The sequence below is a fragment of the Ptychodera flava genome, chromosome 20 (assembly GCF_041260155.1).
Source record: "Ptychodera flava strain L36383 chromosome 20, AS_Pfla_20210202, whole genome shotgun sequence".
NCBI classification, from domain to species: domain Eukaryota; kingdom Metazoa; phylum Hemichordata; class Enteropneusta; family Ptychoderidae; genus Ptychodera; species Ptychodera flava.
Window position 1 is genome coordinate 5,437,856 of NC_091947.1, and position 21,441 is coordinate 5,459,296.

General features: G+C 36.7%; 1 protein-coding gene across 3 annotated transcripts in view; it reads left to right on the plus strand.

The window, feature by feature from the left end:
* Window positions 1–21,441, plus strand: part of LOC139119828 (F-box only protein 41-like) — a 45,445-nt gene that overhangs the window by 16,565 nt on the left and 7,439 nt on the right. For 2 of the 3 annotated variants that reach the window (XR_011549000.1, XM_070683740.1), the window contains exons 2-8: window positions 317–997; window positions 9,236–9,443; window positions 17,353–17,444; window positions 18,057–18,955; window positions 19,612–19,793; window positions 20,184–20,299; window positions 21,007–21,105. Coding sequence is in view for 2 of the 3 variants with exons in the window: in XM_070683740.1 (XP_070539841.1) it covers window positions 321–997; window positions 9,236–9,443; window positions 17,353–17,444; window positions 18,057–18,955; window positions 19,612–19,793; window positions 20,184–20,299; window positions 21,007–21,105 (2,273 nt within the window). In the remaining variant the exon portion in view is untranslated. The remainder of the gene's footprint in view (window positions 1–316; window positions 998–9,235; window positions 9,444–17,352; window positions 17,445–18,056; window positions 18,956–19,611; window positions 19,794–20,183; window positions 20,300–21,006; window positions 21,106–21,441) is intronic. The other variant, XM_070683741.1, reaches the window with a different exon arrangement.

Here is a 21,441-nt window from a genome sequence, read left to right on the forward strand (position 1 = left end):
TGTGCCTGCCTACATGTACATGTACATACTATCCGCTGTGTGCCTGCCTACATGTACATGTGTATACAAACAAGGGTACAAATATTAATTCTTTAAATAATGTTTAGAAAAATAGTCTCAGCTGCATGCCTCTACTGTCTGAGCTACAATCCATAGTCTTTTTGCACCAATACAGCAGTGCTAATATATATACGGTATGATTATGGTCATAAAATGATAGTATACATGTACAGTATGATATAATCCATGGGAAATACATTGCTAATTTTCAGATATTGTCTTTATTTACTTTATTTTTCCTGTTATTCACAAACAGATAAATGCAACCATTGTCACTGCCTAGAAGTAGAATGGACCGTGAAGACACAACAGTGCTTTTAGAATTGCCGTATCGTTGTCCAAGATGCGGAGAAAACAAGAGATTTTCTACTTTGTCAGCATTAAAAACTCATCTTGAATATGAACACACGTATCCCTCTCCTGAACCATTCTCTTCTAATGGAAACTTTGAATCACCAAGGGGTCACAAATCAGCATTCCGTCCCTGGGAACGTTTTACTGCTGAAGCCAAGGAACTGGAAAGACAACTTGCCATTGCTAAGGAAACAGAAAGAAGACACAAGAGGGAAAGAGAATTAGGATCGGACAACTTGTCTTATTTCAGTAGCAATCCAGATGGGTTTACGTCACCTGTGAGGACAAGATCTCATGAAGATTTGTTAATAAATGATAGACCGCATCAATCAAGACAGAGAAAAAGTCTACAAGACGATGGCAAACATTTTGAATTTATTGACAAATTGCAGAATGATTTAAGAAGGAAAGACAAAGAGTTAGAGAAAGCTCATGAGGAACTTCAACGGCTGACATCAGAGAAGAGACAATTGCAGAAAGAAAACAGGGAACTGAACAAACAACTTGACAGTGACCTTGAATATATTGCTGAGTTAAAACAACAGCTGCAAGAAAAAGATAAACAGCTACAAGAAAAAAACAGGTAAGTTTAATACCCAACTCAATAGAAAAACCAGCATAAACAACATTTTCAACACGCATATGAGGTTATTACCGTACTCGTCCGAGTATAAGCCCCCGGTTCGGCAACACTAAACAGCGGTAAAACTAGGGGAGGGGCTTATACTCGAGCAACCCCATGTTATCTGGCATGGACGCTTAATTTATGCAAATTTTATGCACGATTTTTTTCAACACCACTCGATCTTTCTATCGCTTTCAAAATCGACTTACACATCCAAAGAAATTGATTATACAATCTCTGAATACAGAAGTGACATTTTGGTGAAATTTCAGCGTCGAAAAAAACCCCAAACTTGAAACAAAGATGTCATGTATGCTGCTGCATGCTGATCAACAGTAATGTGAACAGGCATGCATTGCCCACACGGAAAGGCAACTCAATATTCCAATATCAAACTGTCTACATCTTGTGAAAACAACAACATAGCAGTGAAAATTGTAATAGTCACCAGGAACAGTCTTCACAAATGAAAGGATAATTGCTTCAGACAAAAGAAACTGAAAACATCGTGGCCGTGAATGAAATAAACAATGGCGGACGTGAGTGAGACTATTCTATTTAGGCGACAGGGGTGAGTAGGGTCAAAGAATCAAGATAGTACTGGAAAAACGTGATTTTCCTTACGATATTGTCAAGTGAACTCCAGTTTCCCATTGTTTTAACATCTTTTAATGGTTTCTTTATTATCTAAAATTAATTTTACCAAGTCAAATGACCAAATATACTCTCCTAACCTTTCTGTATTTGAGTTACACTAGGGTTGGGGCTTATACACGGATGTAATGCATTTTCTAAAATCCTCTAAAATCAGTAGGGGGCTTATACACGAGCAGGGGCTATACTCGACGAGTACGGTACAAAATGCAACAGAGAATGCACCAAGACATTAGTGTAGCTGATGTGCTGTGCTGATGTCCAAGTTCATCTTTTACGCTCTTTTTGCATAGTAACCTTATCGTTATGCATTGTACACTTGTGATTTGAGAGTCAAATGGCCAAGTAGTGACGTTGTCATGCGATTCCACAATAATTTTGGACATGCTTCTGATAACCTGTGCAGCTACCCATAGTACCGTAGCACTGGACACATTCTGGCAATCATCAGATGAGTCCTTTGAACCATCAAAAAGTGAATGTACAGAGGCACTCACAGTATGCACGGTGCTTACGGCGGCTGAGAAATGGTAAATAAACACAATTAATCCCTGATTTTGTCCAAACCATCAGTAAATTTTTTCAAAATCCATTCACATTCCAAAATGGTTGATTTTAAAAATCAGCCTAGATGGAGATATTCAGACATGCATATTAATTTCTAGCCGTGGTATTCATAATAATATTGTAAAAAAGATTACATAAAAAAAGAATGCAATAAATATCATGTCAAGATAAAGACAAACTTTGTAAGGTAATTTAGTAATGATGAAAATTATAGCTGACTTATCTTTGAAGTTGATAACTTCAAACCTAGTCATTGTTGTGTACCATTACTTTGATGTTCCATAAGTGAATCAGTAATCTCTTGGCCATGCACCTGACATAACTTTCCCAATAATAGCATTGCTTGATACTTCTCCTGTTGACAAATCTACCATTTAAAAATTATATAGCCCCCCCCCCCCCCCCCCCCCCCCCCGTTTCTCCTTACAATACCTTCCCCTGTTTGCTACCCTACCAGTGAATCAAACAAACATTGTAGAAAAGGAAATACATATTAATTAAGATCAACAAATGAGGGAAATTTATTCACTTTGACATGAGTATTTCAGATGTCAATCAGAATTTGTCAGAGTAATAATATTAGATTGATAATCTGATTCTACATTGTAATAAAATCCAGCATTGTTCATTGACAACTTCATATTTCAGAAATGAAAAATTTTGATCAAAAAAACTAAATGTTTAATGATCATCAGCATACATTTATGAATTTCATTAGTACCGGTATACCAAATGCAGCATTGTGTCACAGTGCCTCCACCCACTGTAATTGTGTTTAGTCCAGCATACACTGTATACTGTAGGCAGGATATCTAAAACTTCTTCAAATACCTGGCATATTGTACGGTCAGTTCAAGGTCAGGGTTGACTGTAATAAGGGCACAATTATCTCAGTGTACAGAAAACATACCTTAGGTAAAGATACACTTGACCACTCCATTTAAACTAAGCCAAAAGCAGCACATTTCAACAACATGTTAACATGTACCGGTATATTGTCATGTTTATTTTGGGTTGTTGGTACTTGTATTGTCATGGTTATTTTATATTGGTGCTATTGATATTTCTTGTTGTTGTCATTTATACTGCAAGAATATCCCAACTACTTAAACTACTCTTACTTCAGGGCTGACATCAAAAGTTCAATGACTGACAAAACACTTGATTCTACTGATATGGTAGAATTTGCATCAAAGTGTACACACCTCGTGTACCGGCAAGAATGTCCCTTTTTGACCAATGTGCAATAATTATCAAATAAACAAAGTGTGCATATGCACACACCTGCCCACAACCCCTTCTCCTACCTTGTTTACCCATTGTCCTTAATATCAACCAACTTTGTCTCAAAAGGGAGTGACAATATTAGTACATACAGTAATTACTGCACAATTTAAATGAATTATTGACTTAACCAAAAAAGAAGAACATTGTTTTTGTCAAATCCAAAGCTTTTTTGGTTAAAATCACCCTACCTCCAAACTTAACAGAATCGATACCTTTATCTGACATTGATCTTTTGACTTGTTCAGTTTATGATTTTCCTTCTTTCACATTGAACTGAACAGAATTACAGATAAATTATAGCATATCAAAAATATCTGTCCACTTAAAGGATTTACAGAAAATGACACATATTCATATTTGCTAGTCATGAAATCAGAAAACTTTTCCGCAAAGATTTTTTTAAAGCACGTGTTAACATTTCCTGTATATAAAGGAAATTTTACTGTCAATGTGTACCGTCAAAGTATACAGTTTCAACAAATGATGTGAAATTGAGTAGAAACACGGTCACTCCACAAACCTTGTGGTGGAAAGAATTATAGTCAAACAGTTAAGACTTAATAATATAGAAGTGATTCACATGATATCTATGTTCCATTATTACAAACAAAAGATTGCCATGGTGATATTGAGTGTCAGTAACAGCTTGTGTAATGAAGAGTTTTTTGAATACCAAAAATTGGACACAGATGTTGACTTAAACAGAATCTATCCTGTACATGAATGTATCATATCTAGAGTGAGTGTTATACATATCAGCTCATGGAATAATTTGATGTAAAACACACTCTGACAGTGCAGTGCTGCCTAATTTGACTAGTTAATGAAGGCACTGTTTTAAATGTTAGATGAAGCACATGATAACCTCATGAATATTTATGTTTTCTAAAAGTGAAACCAGATTAGTGTCACAGGAATAGTTTCAGTAAAGACCTGTCAATAAATTAATACTAGTATAAGTATGATATCAATATAAATATAGATATGATATCAATATAAATACTAGGTATATAAGTATAAACTGAAGAACAGTACTTGAAAAAATACTTTCACTATTAAAGATATTTGTTGTAAAAATATCAAAGAAGTTGTTGCATTTTATATTGCTATCTTTTCAATTCAAGGTTTATTAGAATGAAAGATGAAAACAATATCTACAGGACGTCAATATACCAGCAATGAAGTACGGTAACTACCATGGAATGTAGCATGCATATAAATTAGGTCATTAAGTTTCTCTCTGGTGTATTAACACCAAATGAATGCAACGCAGTACAGTTCTTGTTTTTGAGCAGTGACACCAAATGAACACTGATCACTGTACGGTTTCTGGTTTTTGTGCAGTGACACCAAATGAACAGATCACAGTACAGTTTCTGGTTTTGGTGTAGTGACACCAAATGAACAGATCACTGTACAGTTTCTGGTTTTGGTGTAGTGACACCAAATGAACAGATCACAGTAGAGTTTCTGGTTTTGGTGTAGTGACACCAAATGAACAGATCACAGTACAGTTTCTGGTTTTGGTGTAGTGACACCAAATGAACAGATCACAGTAGAGTTTCTGGTTTTGGTGCAGTGACACCAAATGAACAGATCACAGTACAGTTTCTGGTTTTGGTGTAGTGACACCAAATGAACAGATCACAGTACAGTTTCTGGTTTTGGTGTAGTGACACCAAATGAACAGATCACTGTACAGTTTCTGGTTTTGGTGTAGTGACACCAAATGAACAGATCACAGTACAGTTTCTGGTTTTGGTGTAGTGACACCAAATGAACAGATCACAGTAGAGTTTCTGGTTTGGTGTAGTGACACCAAATGAACAGATCACGGTACAGTTTCTGATTTTGGTGTAGTAACACCAAATGAACAGATCACAGTACCAGGCGGTCCTGTCACAGAACATTGGTTTCTGGTTCTGGGTATTTGCACTGTATGAACAAAGTATGTAAAGTGTTAATGTCAATAGGACTTCAATAGGGAATATGAAACACGCTGGTACAGAGTGAACAAAATATTTACAACAAATAACAATCATGTAAATACTGGCATTTTACATACATGTTCCAAATTTGGAACTACATGTAATTTGTGTATTCTACAGTACCGGGGTATGCCTATGAAAAGAAAAGTACTCGTAGAGAGATTAAATGCAAAGAGTGATAGAGGGCGCCAACATACATGTACAGTAGAGAGAGAAAGATGAAAGTACAAAGTGATGGTAAGATTGAAAGATAGAAATAAGGCAATGTTTTCATCACAATAATGTTTCATCAAATATGCTGATCAAAGTCTTATCAATATGACACCAAGGGGGCTCTCTTGAAGTTGGCCAAACTAACTTGTGAGTGGCAAGTCTTCCATTTCCATTGTAACAGGAATGTAAATCTTAAATTATGCAATTTCACTGCCCTCTGTTCTTTGGTCATTAGAAATACATTTATGAGTAAAATTTATTTTGCTCTCATTTGTAAAATTTTGTTTCTAGTTTTGTTGTATATGGTGATTGGTCGGGTGAGAGTTGGATTGGTAAAAGTTGTGTTCTTGTCAACATTTGAAGACCAACTCTGAACGTTTATTTAACAGGTTGGACTTATTCTAATTAATTATGAATAGTTTCTCTGTTAGACAAGGAATTAAAGATTGCTCTTAGTTACGATTGAATAACTGATTGATCTTGATAGGGTCAACCATAATATCTTGAATGGTTTGTCTTTAGATTTAACCCTAATCCTGCCGTCATGAGTGAGCAGTTATTCCAAAGTACCGGTACATGTAACTAAGTATGATCATGTGACAATTTGTGAAACAAAATAAATTCTGCTTGTCTGACGATTTCATGAATGTGTGAAATGTGAGTAATTTGTACCTAATGATATGACGCACACTCATTTTGATCATAGTATATTATATTATATTATATTATATTATATTATATTATATTATATTGTTATATTATATTATATTATTTATATTATATTATATTATTAGCTACTATAGACTATAGTCTATAGAAGCTATTGGGATGGGTATCCGTCCGGCGTCAGTCTGTATGTATGTATGTATGTATGTATGTCCGTTTGTGAGGCGTCCGTCCACTCAAATATCTTGAGAACCGCAGTACTTACTGATTTGATATTTGTTGTGTAGATGAAAAATACGATTTTGAGAAACTATTTTTTTTAATTTTTTGATATTGTTGAAAATAGGCAAATTAATGCCAAAAAAGGCGTTTTTGGTAAAAAATCTTCTTCATAACCGCTGGTCAGACAGCTTTGTTATTTGGTATACAGGTCCCTAGGGATAACCCAACTTAGATTTGTTAAATATTGTGATGAAATATGCAAAGGTGTATTTTTAAGGAATTTTTTTTTTCATTTTTGGTCAAAATTTGACTTACATTGTATGTAATTCTTGTACTGTATAAACCCTATCAATTCACCCAGAAAAAAATAATTAATATGATTTTAAATAATTGAATTAATTGGGAAATCATCAAAGCCAAAATAATTTTAGAATTATGAGAAAGTTCAACTTTTTTTGACAGTTCATAGTGAAATACCTACCATCTTGGAGGATTAAAGCATGTAAAGGCAACTTTCCTGAATCCCAACTTTGACATATTCTGAACCATCATTTATTGTGCCCTGTATGTTATCTAAAAGAAATTTCTCATAATAGTTTGTCATGCTAGGGTGGTCAAATAAATAGAGATAGCGAAAGTTCTAATTTCCATTTATGGTTGACTTGGTAAGGATAAAATAAAATTACTCTTTGAGGAAAAAATAGAGTGGTCAATTAAAAGAGTGGTCAAAGTGATAGGGTTTTTATGGTAAAGCTGTAAGATTCCTCATGTGCTATTTATAGCAATTATGCAATCTGTGTAAACAGTGCAATGAAAGTGTTACATGATTCCTTATAATGCTTTTGATGATCTTGAACTTCTTAAGTTTCAAACATTTGTCTCTTCAGTGTGCTTTCTCTGAGTACGTACAGTCTCAACATATTCAACAGAACTTACTTACAATGTTAATTTGAAAGTTAAAATGTGCTTTGTTAATAGGATGGAAATACTGATAAAGATAACCAGCTTAAGATTCTTTATAACCTGACAGATACGCTGTTTTTTATGATGTAAATCTTGATTTAAGCAAGTCTTGTTTACTTTAATTAGAATGTAATTAACTCTCGTTTATTAGCTACTATAGACTATATAGTCTATAAAAGCTATTGCGATGGGTATCAGTCCGGCGTGCACCGTCAGTCTGTATGTATGTACCGGTATATACATGTATGTATGTATGTATGTATGTATGTATGTAGTCCGTTTGTTAGGCCCTTCGTCCACTCAAATATCTTGACAACTGCAGTACTTACTGATTTGATATTTGTTGTGTGGATAAAATATATGATTTTGAGAAATTATTTTTATTAATTTTTGATATTATATTATTATATTGTTGAAAATAGGCAAATTAGCACCCAAAAAGGCATTTTTGGTAAAAAATCTTCTTCTTCATAACCACTGTCAGACAGCTTTGTTATTTGGTATACAGGTCCCTAGGGATAACCCAACTTAGATTTGTTAAAATTGCGATGAAATATGCAAATCTGTATTTTTACAGAATTTTTTTTCCCATTTTTGGTGAGGCCATCCTGAAATGAGCTATCGAAGATATCCACCTTCTTCATCAATACATGTGTCACAAAAGGTTATTCTCTACATAACGCAGCATAGCTGTGTCAACTGTTGAGTCGCTTGTTTTTCAAAACCGCTGGTCAGACAGCTTTAATATTTGGTTTACAAGTCCCTAGGATGACCTTAGTGAGATAATTTCATACAGTCATGTATCCATGTCTATAGTAGCTTCAGGGACTTTGGCCCTATGTTATTATATTATATTTTATTATATTGTATTATATTATTATATTATATTATACACACACACACACACACATGTAAATATATATATATATATATATAGAGAGAGAGAGAGAGAGAGAGAGAGAGAGAGAGAGAGAGAGAGATGTGTATACGGTTAATAAACTGACTTCATACCTGAGAGAGACAGACAATAGCCTTATGAGGGCGCTTTCTATCGACTCTGAGATGACACAAACTTCATTTTGACTTTTGAAAATAAAGGGAATAGTGATTATCACTATTTCCATCTCAATTTCAAAGTCAACCACATCCACCCAATTGTGTACGGGAATATAATTAGTACCTGGAAGTCACTTAGACTTACAAGAGTGAACAACATCAAAACACAATCTTCTCAGTGAAGTTTTGTGGTATAATGACAATATTAAGAATGAGTAATTAAGAATAAGTAATTTAGACACATTCACAGTTACAGTATGTAGATTTTTTTTATTTGCAACGTTATTGAAATAGATTTATCTTTTTCAAAAAACTTCATATTAGGGGAGAACAATTCCTTTGGTCACAGTCTGGGGGCCATCAATATTTTGCCCAGCCCAATGTTTTTAGCATTTTTCCCAGTGGATTATGAGAGAAAGATGATGAAAGTGGGACCAAGGAGAAGGTTACAGGACCACCAGACAGAGTGACAGGACCACCAGAGAAAGCTACAGGACCTGTGAATTTATCTCAATATTGGTCCTTGTCAGTTTCAAAATTAATTAGTATACTCCTAATTGTTTGTTTGTTTCTTTTGCAGAACATCAGATTTCATGAATAGCTTCCTAAAGTTAACAGCTGAGAAGGAAGCCATGGCAAAGGAGCAACTGAAGAGTTATATTGATAATCTGTCTCAAAGAGCTGAAACAGCAGAGAATGAACTGAAAGTGTTTAAGACACCAGGTAGCATTGGTCCATCACTATCACGATCTGACAGTATCAATAGAAGTTTTCCACAAGAGATACAGGTTTGTTACTGTCATGATATCTGCATTTACTCTGTAAGTGTCTGTAATGTCCACCATTCCATTGATTGTTTCTGATTCTAGTTTCCAATTTTTATCCCTGTGTTGAATGTGAGTATTTATGAGTAGAATTGGAATCATTCATCGCAAGGTGCAAACACACGGAATGTTAGAAGAAATTGCAATTAAAGGGGAGGGTAAATACACAAAAGTAAAGTTATTGTCATTTTGTCATTTTCGTTGAAATTGCAGTGAGACTAGAAAAGAAATACGATGAGAAACTGTAGTGTTCCCATCTTACTCTTTGAGTTCCATCTCAAAGAAAGAAGCCACGTGCACCCTTTGCTTTTGAGCAGTTAACACTTTATAACAAATTTCAGCTTCCAAACATGTAGGGAGCTTATTAAGACTAAAGCACTGCCGTTCTCTGCATTGTAGAGTTCTAAACATTTCTTTACAAATGAAGTTGTAGATTATATGAAAACAAATGTGTTTTGTTGACCATATGATGAAGGCACACAATGAGATATAATTTATCAAATGCACTAATAAAAACTGCTGCGTCTCAATGGTTCTTTTGTGAGAAATGCAAGCTTGTCATTTAATCTTAAAATTCTACTATGGTCACTCCACCATGTAGATAAAGTTTACAAAACGACTTCTCATTCCAAGTTTCTGTGAAAGTTTCAAGAAAATGACAAATGTATTTAAGGACATTTTCTTGCATTTGTACATGCAAATGAATGGCATTGCCTAATACTGCACTGCTAATAAGTACGATACAGTCCTGGAATTCACTCTCTATTTCTGGACATTTGTGAGTTATTTAGTATCATTTTGGTGTCAGCAGTCAAAATCATCAGAATTGCTGATCAACTGTTACTCCAATGTAAATGTTTTATGGACATACTGGCCGGGTAGTTTGATTCAAATTTGTGTCATGTGTTGAAATGACCTTTCAAAATCTAAGACTATTTGATTTTCATATATCCATGTACAGAAACAATATATCGTGATGTGTTATGATGATTATTGCTACTGACCTTCACTTGTATATAATGTATATCCACTTTTTCTGTTCAATTATTAACCATATTTAAAAGTAATTCAAAGACATATTTGAAGTATGATACAATATTCTTTGGATAACGATGTACAATTCATGTTTTGGATCTTAACAAATGCCCAAAAGTCTGTGAAGGAAGGTTTGATCCCTACCGGTAAGTTTGTGAAGGAAGGTTGATCCCCTAAGTCTGTGAAGGAAGGGTTGATCCCCTACCAGTAAGTTTGTGAAGGAAGGGTTGATCCTGTAAGTCTGTGAAGGAAGGTTTGATCCTGTAAGTCTGTGAAGGAAGGTTTGATCCCCTACCAGTAAGTTTGTGAAGGAAGGTTTGATCCTGTAAGTCTGTGAAGGAAGGGTTGATCCCCTAAGTCTGTGAAGGAAGGTTTGATCCCCTACCAGTAAGTTTGTGAAGGAAGGTTTGATCCTGTAAGTCTGTGAAGGAAGGGTTGATCCCCTAAGTCTGTGAAGGAAGGGTTGATCCCCTAAGTCTGTGAAGGAAGGTTTGATCCCCTAAGTCTGTGAAGTAAGGTTTGACTCCCTACCAGTAAGTTTGTGAAGGAAGGTTTGATCCTGTAAGTCTGTGAAGGAAGGGTTGATCCCCTAAGTCTGTGAAGGAAGGTTTGATCCCCTAAGTCTGTGAAGGAAGGTTTGATCCCCTACCAGTAAGTTTGTGAAGGAAGGTTTGATCCTGTAAGTCTGTGAAGGAAGGGTTGATCCTGTAATTCTGTGAAGGAAGGTTTGATCCTGTAAGTCTGTGAAGGAAGGGTTGATCCCCTACCAGTAAGTTTGTGAAGGAAGGGTTGATCCTGTAAGTCTGTGAAGGAAGGTTTGATCCCCTAAGTCTGTGAAGGAAGGTTTGATCCCCTACCAGTAAGTTTGTGAAGGAAGGGTTGATCCCCTAAGTCTGTGAAGGAAGGTTTGATCCCCTAAGTCTGTGAAGGAAGGTTTGATCCCCTACCAGTAAGTTTGTGAAGGAATGTTTGATCCTGTAAGTCTGTGAAGGAAGGTTTGATACCCTACCGGTAAGTCTGTGAAGGAAGGTTTGATACCCTAAGTCTGTGAAGTAAGGTTTGATCCCTACCGATAAGTTGTGAAGGAAGGTTAATTGATCCCCTAAGTCTGTGATGGAAGGTTTGGTCCCCTAAGTCTGTGATGGAAGTTTTGATCCCCTAAGTCTGTGAAGGTAGGTTTGATCCCTAAGTCTATGAAGGAAGGTTCAAAACATGTGGATAAATGGAATGTATACCCATACAAAATTTGTTCTTTCAACAAAAGATGAAATTTCAGTTAAATCACATGCATAACATGCAGGCCATTTGCAAATGTTATGTATTTAGGATGTACATTTGACAAGTATGGTGGTAGACTTGGTTCAAGTCGGTGAATTTTTAAAAAAATAAAATCATTTATAATAGTTTCTCTTGTGTCTCTCCTATTTCGTACAAACCTATTCGGAATTTGGTAGCCCAGGCCAGGTTTTCCCAGCGATTGAATGCGTTACCTTTGAGTCTGCGCAGTATAGTGAGTTAGTTTCTGCCGGATTCACCGACTTGGACTTCTTGCAAAGTACCGGCGGCCAGACGGATTGTGTACACAGTGACGTCAAGCAAATACAAAATGATTGACAGCTCCAGCCATTATTCTGGCCAATAAGGAGAATGCATGAACTTAGTGTTAGTGGCGTCTATTAGGACCCTTTTGCTGGGCCTTTGATTTTCGCACGGAACAAGCCGCTTGACAACTTCTTCTTTGGTCCCGACAAGATCATGTAGATTTGAACTGTTGTCGGAACTGCTAGAGGCTTTTCAGCAGAGTCCATCCTTGAATAACCGGCGACGATTATCGCATTTTGCAACATGGGCCCCACAAACAACACAGATATTTTCACGCCTTTTCGGTGATACAACAGAGGTCGTGCTGACTTTTGTGGGAGTGATCGCACTCGACATCTTATGAATAATATATAAGTAAATAAAAACGTCATCTCATAAATAATTTATAGCAACGCAAACCCTGCAGGAAAGCCAAGTCTGTGATTCCGGGTGAAACTCCCCTGTATAGCGTTCACCTCACTCATCGCGTCCACTCACGCGCGCGTTTCACATGAAAGCAAAATACAAATCATTGCGTTCACTCCACTCAAACATTCACAAATCACAGACTTGAACCAAGTCTAGTGTTGAGGTGCGGTAGTTCATTCCGTACGGTGCAATGATATAGCGAGAGGAAGCGATAGCTTGTTTCAGTACAATCACTTTCTTTATTGGTCACCAACACGTGCAGTGGATGAACATCACTTGCAAAGTCTGCTTTGTCTCGAACTCACACTAACAGAAAAACCCCACCGGTGCACCCAGCTGGTATAACACATACATGCATAATGAGACTATCATTTACATAAATTATAATATCATTGACCATTGCATCACAAAGAAATTGACCTTTGTGGATAAAGTTCAGTTTACTCTAACACCCCCTCTTAAACTGAACTTTCTAACTTTAACACATTCAGTTTACTCTTTGAAACTGGTTTGGTAAATACATCAGCCACATTACATTCGCTTTCAATGTAAGTTAGTACAATATGACTGTTGTGGACTTCATCTCTAAGAAAATGGTATTTGATGTCAATGTGTTTTGACCTCTTACGATACACTGGGTTTTTAGCAAGTGCGATGGCACTCTGGTTGTCAACGAATATTTCAGGTGTTTTCTCTGTGTGCCCGTGCATGTCAGAATATAATTGTCTCAAGAATTTTCCTTCTTGGACAGCACTGGCTAATGCAATATATTCAGCCTCACAAGTGGATAAAGCAACACACTGTTGTTTACTACTTTTCCATGAGATAAGTGGCCCACCCTTGCTTAAGGAAAATGCATAACCTGAGATACTTTTCCTATCATCTGAACCCGCCCAGTCTGAATCGCAGTAACCTATTAGAGTTGGTTCAGTATCTGATCTACAGTATTTCAACCCAAAGTGTTTAGTACCCTTTAAATATCTCAGCACATGCTTTGCCATGTTCAAATGCATTTCTGTCGGTCTGGACATACACTGGGATAATTTTGTCACAATAAACGAAATATCTGGTCTTGTAGTTGTCATTAAATAAATCAAACTACCACTATCTCTCTATACAACCTTCCATCTACCAACTCTGGTGATGGTTCATTCATGGCTTTACAAGCGCCTGGATCACAAGGCGTACTTTGGGTTTACAATCACTCATTTTAAATCTCTGTAACATGTCATTTACACTTTTGTCTGTTTCATTACAATACAATCTTTACAACAATCAAATTCAATTGCGAGAAACCATGATAAAACTCCCATATCTTTCATATTGAATTTCTGACTTAATGATGCTTTACATTCTACTAAAGCGGTATCATTATTGGCTGCTACAATAATGTCATCAACCCAAATAATTAGGATGATCTTATTGCCATTAATCTCTTTTGTGTACACACAGTAGTCAACTAAAGACTGTTGAAAACCCTCATTAATCAGATGAGTGTGTAACATCTGATTCCACATTCTACCACTTTGTTTCAAGCCATACAGTGATTTCTTAAGTTTAAGAACCATATCTTCTTTGTTTCTAGTTACATAGCCATCTGGTCGTTCCATATAAATTACACAGTAAAGAGGAGCATGTAAATATGCTGTTTTAACATCCATCTGATGTACAGTAAGACCTTCATTCATTGCTAATTGCATTAACATTCTTACTGATGTCATCTGGGCTGTTGGCGCAAATGTTTCGTGATAATCAACATCTTGTTTCTGAGAAAAGCCCTTAGCAACAAATCGTGCCTTATATTTCTCAGTACCATCTGGATTCACTTTAATATTATAAACCCATTTACCTCCTACTACATTTTGGTCTTTTGGCAATTTTACCAACTCAAACGTATCATTCTCTCTTAGTGCTAATATTTCGTCATCCATTGCTTTCTCCCACTTACGTTTATCAGGTGAATTAACAGCTTCCTGATAAGTTTGAGGTACATGACACATTTTGTAACAATAATGAATATATCTCTCATCATCTTCCATGACTGTTACATAATCTTTGAGATACTCTGGCCTTCTAGTAATTCTTATAGGTCTAGTCTTAACCTTTCCTTCCTTTTGTGTCACATCGTCCAAGTTTTCTTTACTACTTGAACCCGAAGTTTGACCATCATCTGGTACAATCGCCTTATCAACATCATGTGTGTTTTTAACTTCTGTACCTGTGCTATCTGTGACATCTTTCCTGAATATCATTTCATCATCATACACATTCTTGTTATCACTTAACTCTTGTACAAATTTGACACATCTTACTCTTCTTACAGAATTATTTTCTTTAAAATACACTAAGTATGCTGGGCTTTCTTTGTCATACCCTACAAAAGTACCCTTAATACATCTCGGATCAAGTTTTGACTTAACTTGTACATATGCATAACACACAGATCCAAATGGATTCAGATTACTTAAATTAGGTTTCTTGCCTGTTATACATTGGAAAGGGGTCATTCTTATTCTATGGTTATAACATCTGTTTCGTGTATAGGCGGCAGCCATTACTGCATATGTCCAGAACTGCTTGGGAAGTTTGGACTCTAATAACATACATCTGCCCATTTCAAACAGTGTACGCCAACTTCGCTCTACTGTACCATTTTGGTGTGGTGAATATGGTGCTGAAAACTCCTGACAAATTTTATTCTTAATCATAAGAGATCTAAATTTGTCTGAGGTGAATTCAGTCCCGTTGTCACTTCTCAGCCTCTTAATCACACCATAAGGTGCACTCTGAGCCAAAAATCTTTAGGTGGCTATAATGGTATCACTCTTATTCTTAAGAAAATATACAAAAACTGTACCCAAGTAATCATCGGTAAAAAAAGAGCATATTTGAAACTATCTCTTGCAACAGGATCAATTGGCCCTGATAAATCACAGTGTACAAACTCCATGGGCTTGGTGACACCTTTATCGGCAACTCTATTAAACGTTTGAGTCATTTTCCCCTGAATACATGTATCACAATCGAATTTTTCTTTTCGCTTATTATGAAACCTTTGGATACACCCTCTAAACTGATATATCTTTAATGTTACAGTGGCCCATTATTTTGTGCCAATCTTTCAGTGATCTAGATGCCGTTTTACAGGAAACTTTGTTCAAGAAATACAATCTCCCATCTTTCTCAGCATCAAACGTAGTGCCCTTTGCTTTCAAATGAGCACCATTGGGGTAAAAACTTACTGACGCCCCAGTACTTGTTGCAGCTTGAACAGAAAAAATATCTTGTTGATAGGATGGTACATACAAAGCATTCTCTAAAATAAAATCGTGAGATCGACCATTTACATCATACAAAGCAACTTTCGCATTTCCTCTACCCTTAACAACATCATTACTCTGGCTACCGTCCGCTAGCTCTATCGTGTGTTTTCTGCTATCGAAATTCGTCTCGAAACTTACAAATTTGATTTATCCTTTATTATATGAGTAGTTGCTCCACAATCTACTAACAAACTATGCTGCTTAGCTTCAAAATTATATAAATTCTCATGACTTACAGAAAAACAAAATGAATGTTCGTCTGCATCTAGCGCGTCTTTGTCTTTACTTGTCTTTGCCGCGTCTCTGTCTTGTCTCTGTCTTGTCTTACGGCATTCTCTCGTCATGTGTGTCGTGGTTCTGCAAACGTCGCACCACTTCTGCCCTTGTCTGCACTCGTTCGCTTTGTGTCCAATCTTGCCACATCTGTAACATCTTACCCGTCTCGTTGAACCGTATCTACAGTCGTTGCTGGTCCCCCTCTGATTGTGTATCTTCATGACGCCATGTTGACTAACGCCGTCCCCAGAACCGCCTTTCGCTACCTGGCTACCTTTATCAGTTTCTTCATAACTTTTCAATGCCATCTTGAACTTTGTGAAGGTTTGTTCCTTCTCGGCTTGTGTTGTGACGGCAACAAAGGTTCTGAAGCGTGAAGGAAGTCCCTTTAGTGTCATGGCAATTAAAAGACTGTCACTGATCTTTTCTCTCCTGCGCCTTTAAGTGCAGTGGCTGCATTTTCTGCCCGTATCATATAATCTGTCACGTCTTCGTCATCTCTCATTGACATTGTAGTTAGTTCGTTATATAGTGCTATCACTCTTGGTTTGCTCTGCCCTAGATAATGGTTACGTAAAATCTGAAGCGCCTTGCGTCCATTATTCTTAGAGTCTCTGATAATAAGTGATATACTTTTATCATCGAGGCACTGTATCAGTTCAGCGTAGGCATCGTGATTCTTCTCAGGGTCTGGCTCACTTTCTTTGCCTTCTTCGGGTGATATGACTTTCTCCAATTTTTGCAGTCGCATGTGACCAAGGAACTTCACCTCCCATAATTCGTACTTCGACTCGTCACCATCAAATTGCAGCCGTGGCCTGGGCCCATAACCTGTTGAGGTGCGGTAGTTCATTCCGTACGGTGCAATGATATAGCGAGAGGAAGCGATAGCTTGTTTCAGTACAATCACTTTCTTTATTGGTCACCAACACGTGCAGTGGATGAACATCACTTGCAAAGTCTGCTTTGTCTCGAACTCACACTAACAGAAAAACCCTACTGGTGCACCCAGCTGGTATAACACATACATGCATAATGAGACTATCATTTACATAAATTATAATATCATTGACCGTTGCATCACAAAGAAATTGACCTTTGTGGATAAAGTTCAGTTTACTCTAACATCTAGTATGGTGGCTGTCACTGTGTCAAGGTTGCAGTGAGAACTGATTGTGAATAGTAAAGACTGTTTTTCCTGATTCCTGACAAATGTTTTGTATTTATAGGGATCACAGCCAATGACAGGACAGAATCCTACCTTGATAAGAAGACCACAGAGTGCCCCTAACCCTGAATTACATGTGTATGACTTTCAAAGGTCAGTGAATAACCCAACCAGAGTGCCTTTATGCTAAATGGCATAGTGTAGGAGTGACTCTCAGAGGTCATGTTTTACATAAACCACATTTATATGCAGTTAGCTATCCTTTTGAAACTCAAATATGCTTATACCGGTATATGGCCTGTAGTTTTGGCATAATGGAACAAACCTTACATGGAAAGGCTTTTGTATGTCAAGAGAATGGATGAAATACCAAGGTGGTCAGTTTGTATCCATGTCCAAATTCATACATCATGCCATTGTTTCAGTGATGATAGAAATTTTCTCCAGGAAACATTGCGTAGTAACATACCGTTGATCACTTTGAGTGTGTAAAGTTAAACATGACGTTTTGTAAATCAGCCATGTTTTGATGTAAGTCATTGCATAATGAAACCAACACATAGATATTTAATTCCTGTGTTGCATGTTATCATTTCCTGTGCTGTAATGAATCAAATCTGGTTTCTTTGATGTCATCAGTTGCCATGGTGATTCATATGGGGTTCTGTACATTTCTCTGTTTCATGCATCTGTCTTTGTTTCAATTTCTGATCATCTTACACGCACGCTTTCACTGTCTTCATTTTATCACACTTTCTTAATCAGACCTTCTACTGCCATTCCCTTCATGATGGACATGCCAGCAAATCGTAGACACACTGTGGGTGTCACACCACAGCAACTACAGCTCATCAAACAGCAACAACAATCATCAGCTGGCAATCAACCTGTCAGGAATTCAGTTGAAAATCTTCTCTCTCATTCTCATGCTGGGGGTTATCATCCTCGAAGGCACACTGTTGGTATCACCCCTCAACAGTTGAATGGAATCTTCCACCAGCAACAACTACCTTCTGGGCAAATCGCTCATTCTACTCCTGATTTGCATACCATGCCAATGACCAATCAGAGCAGTCCAATGTCACATGGTTTGAATAGGCAAAGATTATCTAAACCTCCAAAACCTAACCGTCGTATTTCTTATGCTGATTCCCATATTAATAGCAATGGATCTAATTTACACAATGCATCTATAAAGTCGCATCCTGGACCATTCCTGATGCAACGTCCCGGAACACAGTCACCTGGTATCAGAAGTCTCAATGGAATCACTCCAGATAGGATCCAGGAAGAGCAGATCATATCCCAGGAACAGAAACAAATGAAAGCAAGTCCAGTACAAAATGGTGGAATGGTAACACCCAACGGATATGCAAATGGTTATGGCAAGCATCCAGATGATGATGACATTGGACTGGATATGATGGAAGCTGCTTATAATGAAATTGCCAAGAAAAATACAGAGAGAAATAGTAGACAAAAACAAAAACTTATTCAGAAAGAAATGGAACGACTAGAAAGAATGAACAGTCATGATAATTATGATGAAGATGACGATGAATTAAGTGACACTGTTACTACGGTTACAGACGAGGATGATGATTCTGACATGGACGACAATGCAAGTCAGGGTGAACTTCCCCATGATTTAATTGAACAGACAGGTTAGTGACACATCTGTACAGCGTGATTGTCAGCTTTGATGTTAGAGTAACTGAGTAAAATTGAAAAGACAGGTTAGTGAAACGTGTGTAAGGTGTGACTGTCAACTGTAATTTCAAAGTAAAGGGTGTGTTTATCAACTGTGATGTTAGAGTGATTGAGTGAAATTGAAAAGACAGGTTAGTGACACATCTGTAAGGTGTGATTGTCAGCTATGATGTTAGAGTAACTGAGTAAAATTGAAAAGACAGGTTAGTCAAACATGTGTAAGGTGTGACTGTCAACTGTAATTTCAGAGTAAAGGGTGTGTTTGTCAACTGTGATGTTAGAGTGATTGAGTGAAATTGAAAAGACAGGTTAGTGACACATCTGCAAGGTGTGATTGTCAGCTATGATGTTAGAGTAGCTGAGTAAAATTGACAAGTCTATTTGGTTTCCTAGGTTTTACTGAAATATGAAATACCTTGTGCTTTAAGAATAAATACTTATGCTTGGCTAAACTGTTGTACTGAAGACAGCTTCTATAGAAGGTTAATTGTTTCAAAATAGTTAAGGTTATTTAAGTTGTTATTGAGGTAACATTTTAATCAGATGAATCAAAAACAATGCAGAGGAACACGATTACAGTTTGAGTCTTTTCCTATTAATTTATTGACAGAACAAGCAGCTTTGGATGAGAAACGCAAACGATACAGAGCAGCTTTGTTTTGTGTCTTTTCCTATCTGGAAACAAAAACTTTAATCAAAGTGGCCTTGGTGTGCAAGGATTGGATGGAAGTCAGCAGACATCCTGCGTTGTGGAAGAAAGTCAAACTAGCCAATCACAGGATTAGTTCAAAGGTAAGGAGATTAAATGAAAGACAATGGCAAGAGAGATGGTAAGTTCAAAAGTTGGATATTAAACTCCAAAAATCACTATTATTAGGGATTAAGATATTAAACTCCGAAATCACTAGTATTAGGGATTAAGATATTAAACTCCGAAAATCACTAGTATTAGGGATTAAGATATTAAACTCCGAAAATCACTAGTCTTAGGGATTAAGATATTAAACTCCGAAAATTACTAGTATTAGGGATTAAGATATTAGCCCCAGCAAATCACTGGTATTTGGGTAGGGGGGGGGGGCAATTGATGAAAATTAAAACATGTTCATCACAATATACATTGTAACATTTAAATGTTGCAGCTATCCTATTGATGAATAAATATGTACTTGATATTTTTAGTTTCTTCAGCGCATATCAAAGTACTGTTCAGAGATGCAATACCTGTCATTAGAAGGACTACGTGGAAGGAAAATAAGAGCACATGAGTCAACTCAAGATTATCTGGATCAGCAAAGGTGAGAAATGAAAATTGTTTGCCATTTTGTAAAAATCAAAGGAACTTGTCTCTCATGAAACTGGCAGAGTGGTATCATCAAAGAAGAGTTTACCTAATATTGTTGGCCTATCAAACAATCATTCTTTATTGAATTTGACATGAGGAACTAGTCTGGCAGAGACCCTGATATTCGCATTCTTCCCTGTCAAGCTGTTGGAACACGTGCGGGCCCTTCAAAAGACGAGACGCGAATCCCAGGGTCTGGACGTTCTTGCAAGCGACCGGTCGGATTTCTGCCTGATCCGGGTACTTTATAGAACGTCATGCATCCGTCAATCAAAACCAAATGACAAGTACCATAGCCAAATAAAATTAAAAATGACAAATAAAAACATACCGCATATATAGGTCTACTAGCTACTAATATAATATTCTCTTCGTCAAGTAAAATAGGTGTTTCGTTTGATTGCACTACCTTATGAATATTCATATTCTTGCAAGAACCGACAGTCGCTGTGTCTGGCAGCGCGTCCTCAAAGCGTAGCCTTCAAATGCAGGCCCATCGCGGCGCACAAAACAAGGCACAGCAACTGTGGAGAGTCTAATGAGAAACCTACAATCTACTCATTCATGCTCAAAAGCAAATTGGTAAAGATTAAATGTTTTTTCTTCAATTGTCAACTTAAATACATATTAACAATTTGTCTTGCTATTTTGATCTTACAGAGGCTGTTTGGAAGGTGCTCTAGAATTAATGTTGAAAACAGCATCAAACAGACTTGTCACTATCAGGATAGCTGATTGTAGTAACATAGTGACAGATAGGTGTGTTAATTTGACATTTTATGAAATAATTTCAATTTAACTATAACTGATGGGTTTTGTTGAATAGACTAATGATGCAGACTATCTATCTCCTGCCATTGTTGTTCAAAGCTACAGCTTTATTCAGGAATGTCCAGCACTCTTTTGTCAGAACTAGCCACATAGAGAATGAGAATATGAAACATTTGTGACAGAATGTGACGTACAAAGTCTGAAGGTACAACAATTTATTCAATACAAAGTTTCAAAATTGGTGTGAGGTTCTTGAGTTTTGCAATGGTAATAGTTAATTTATGTTATCAATGATAATCAAAACCAAATCTATCAATGCTTTCT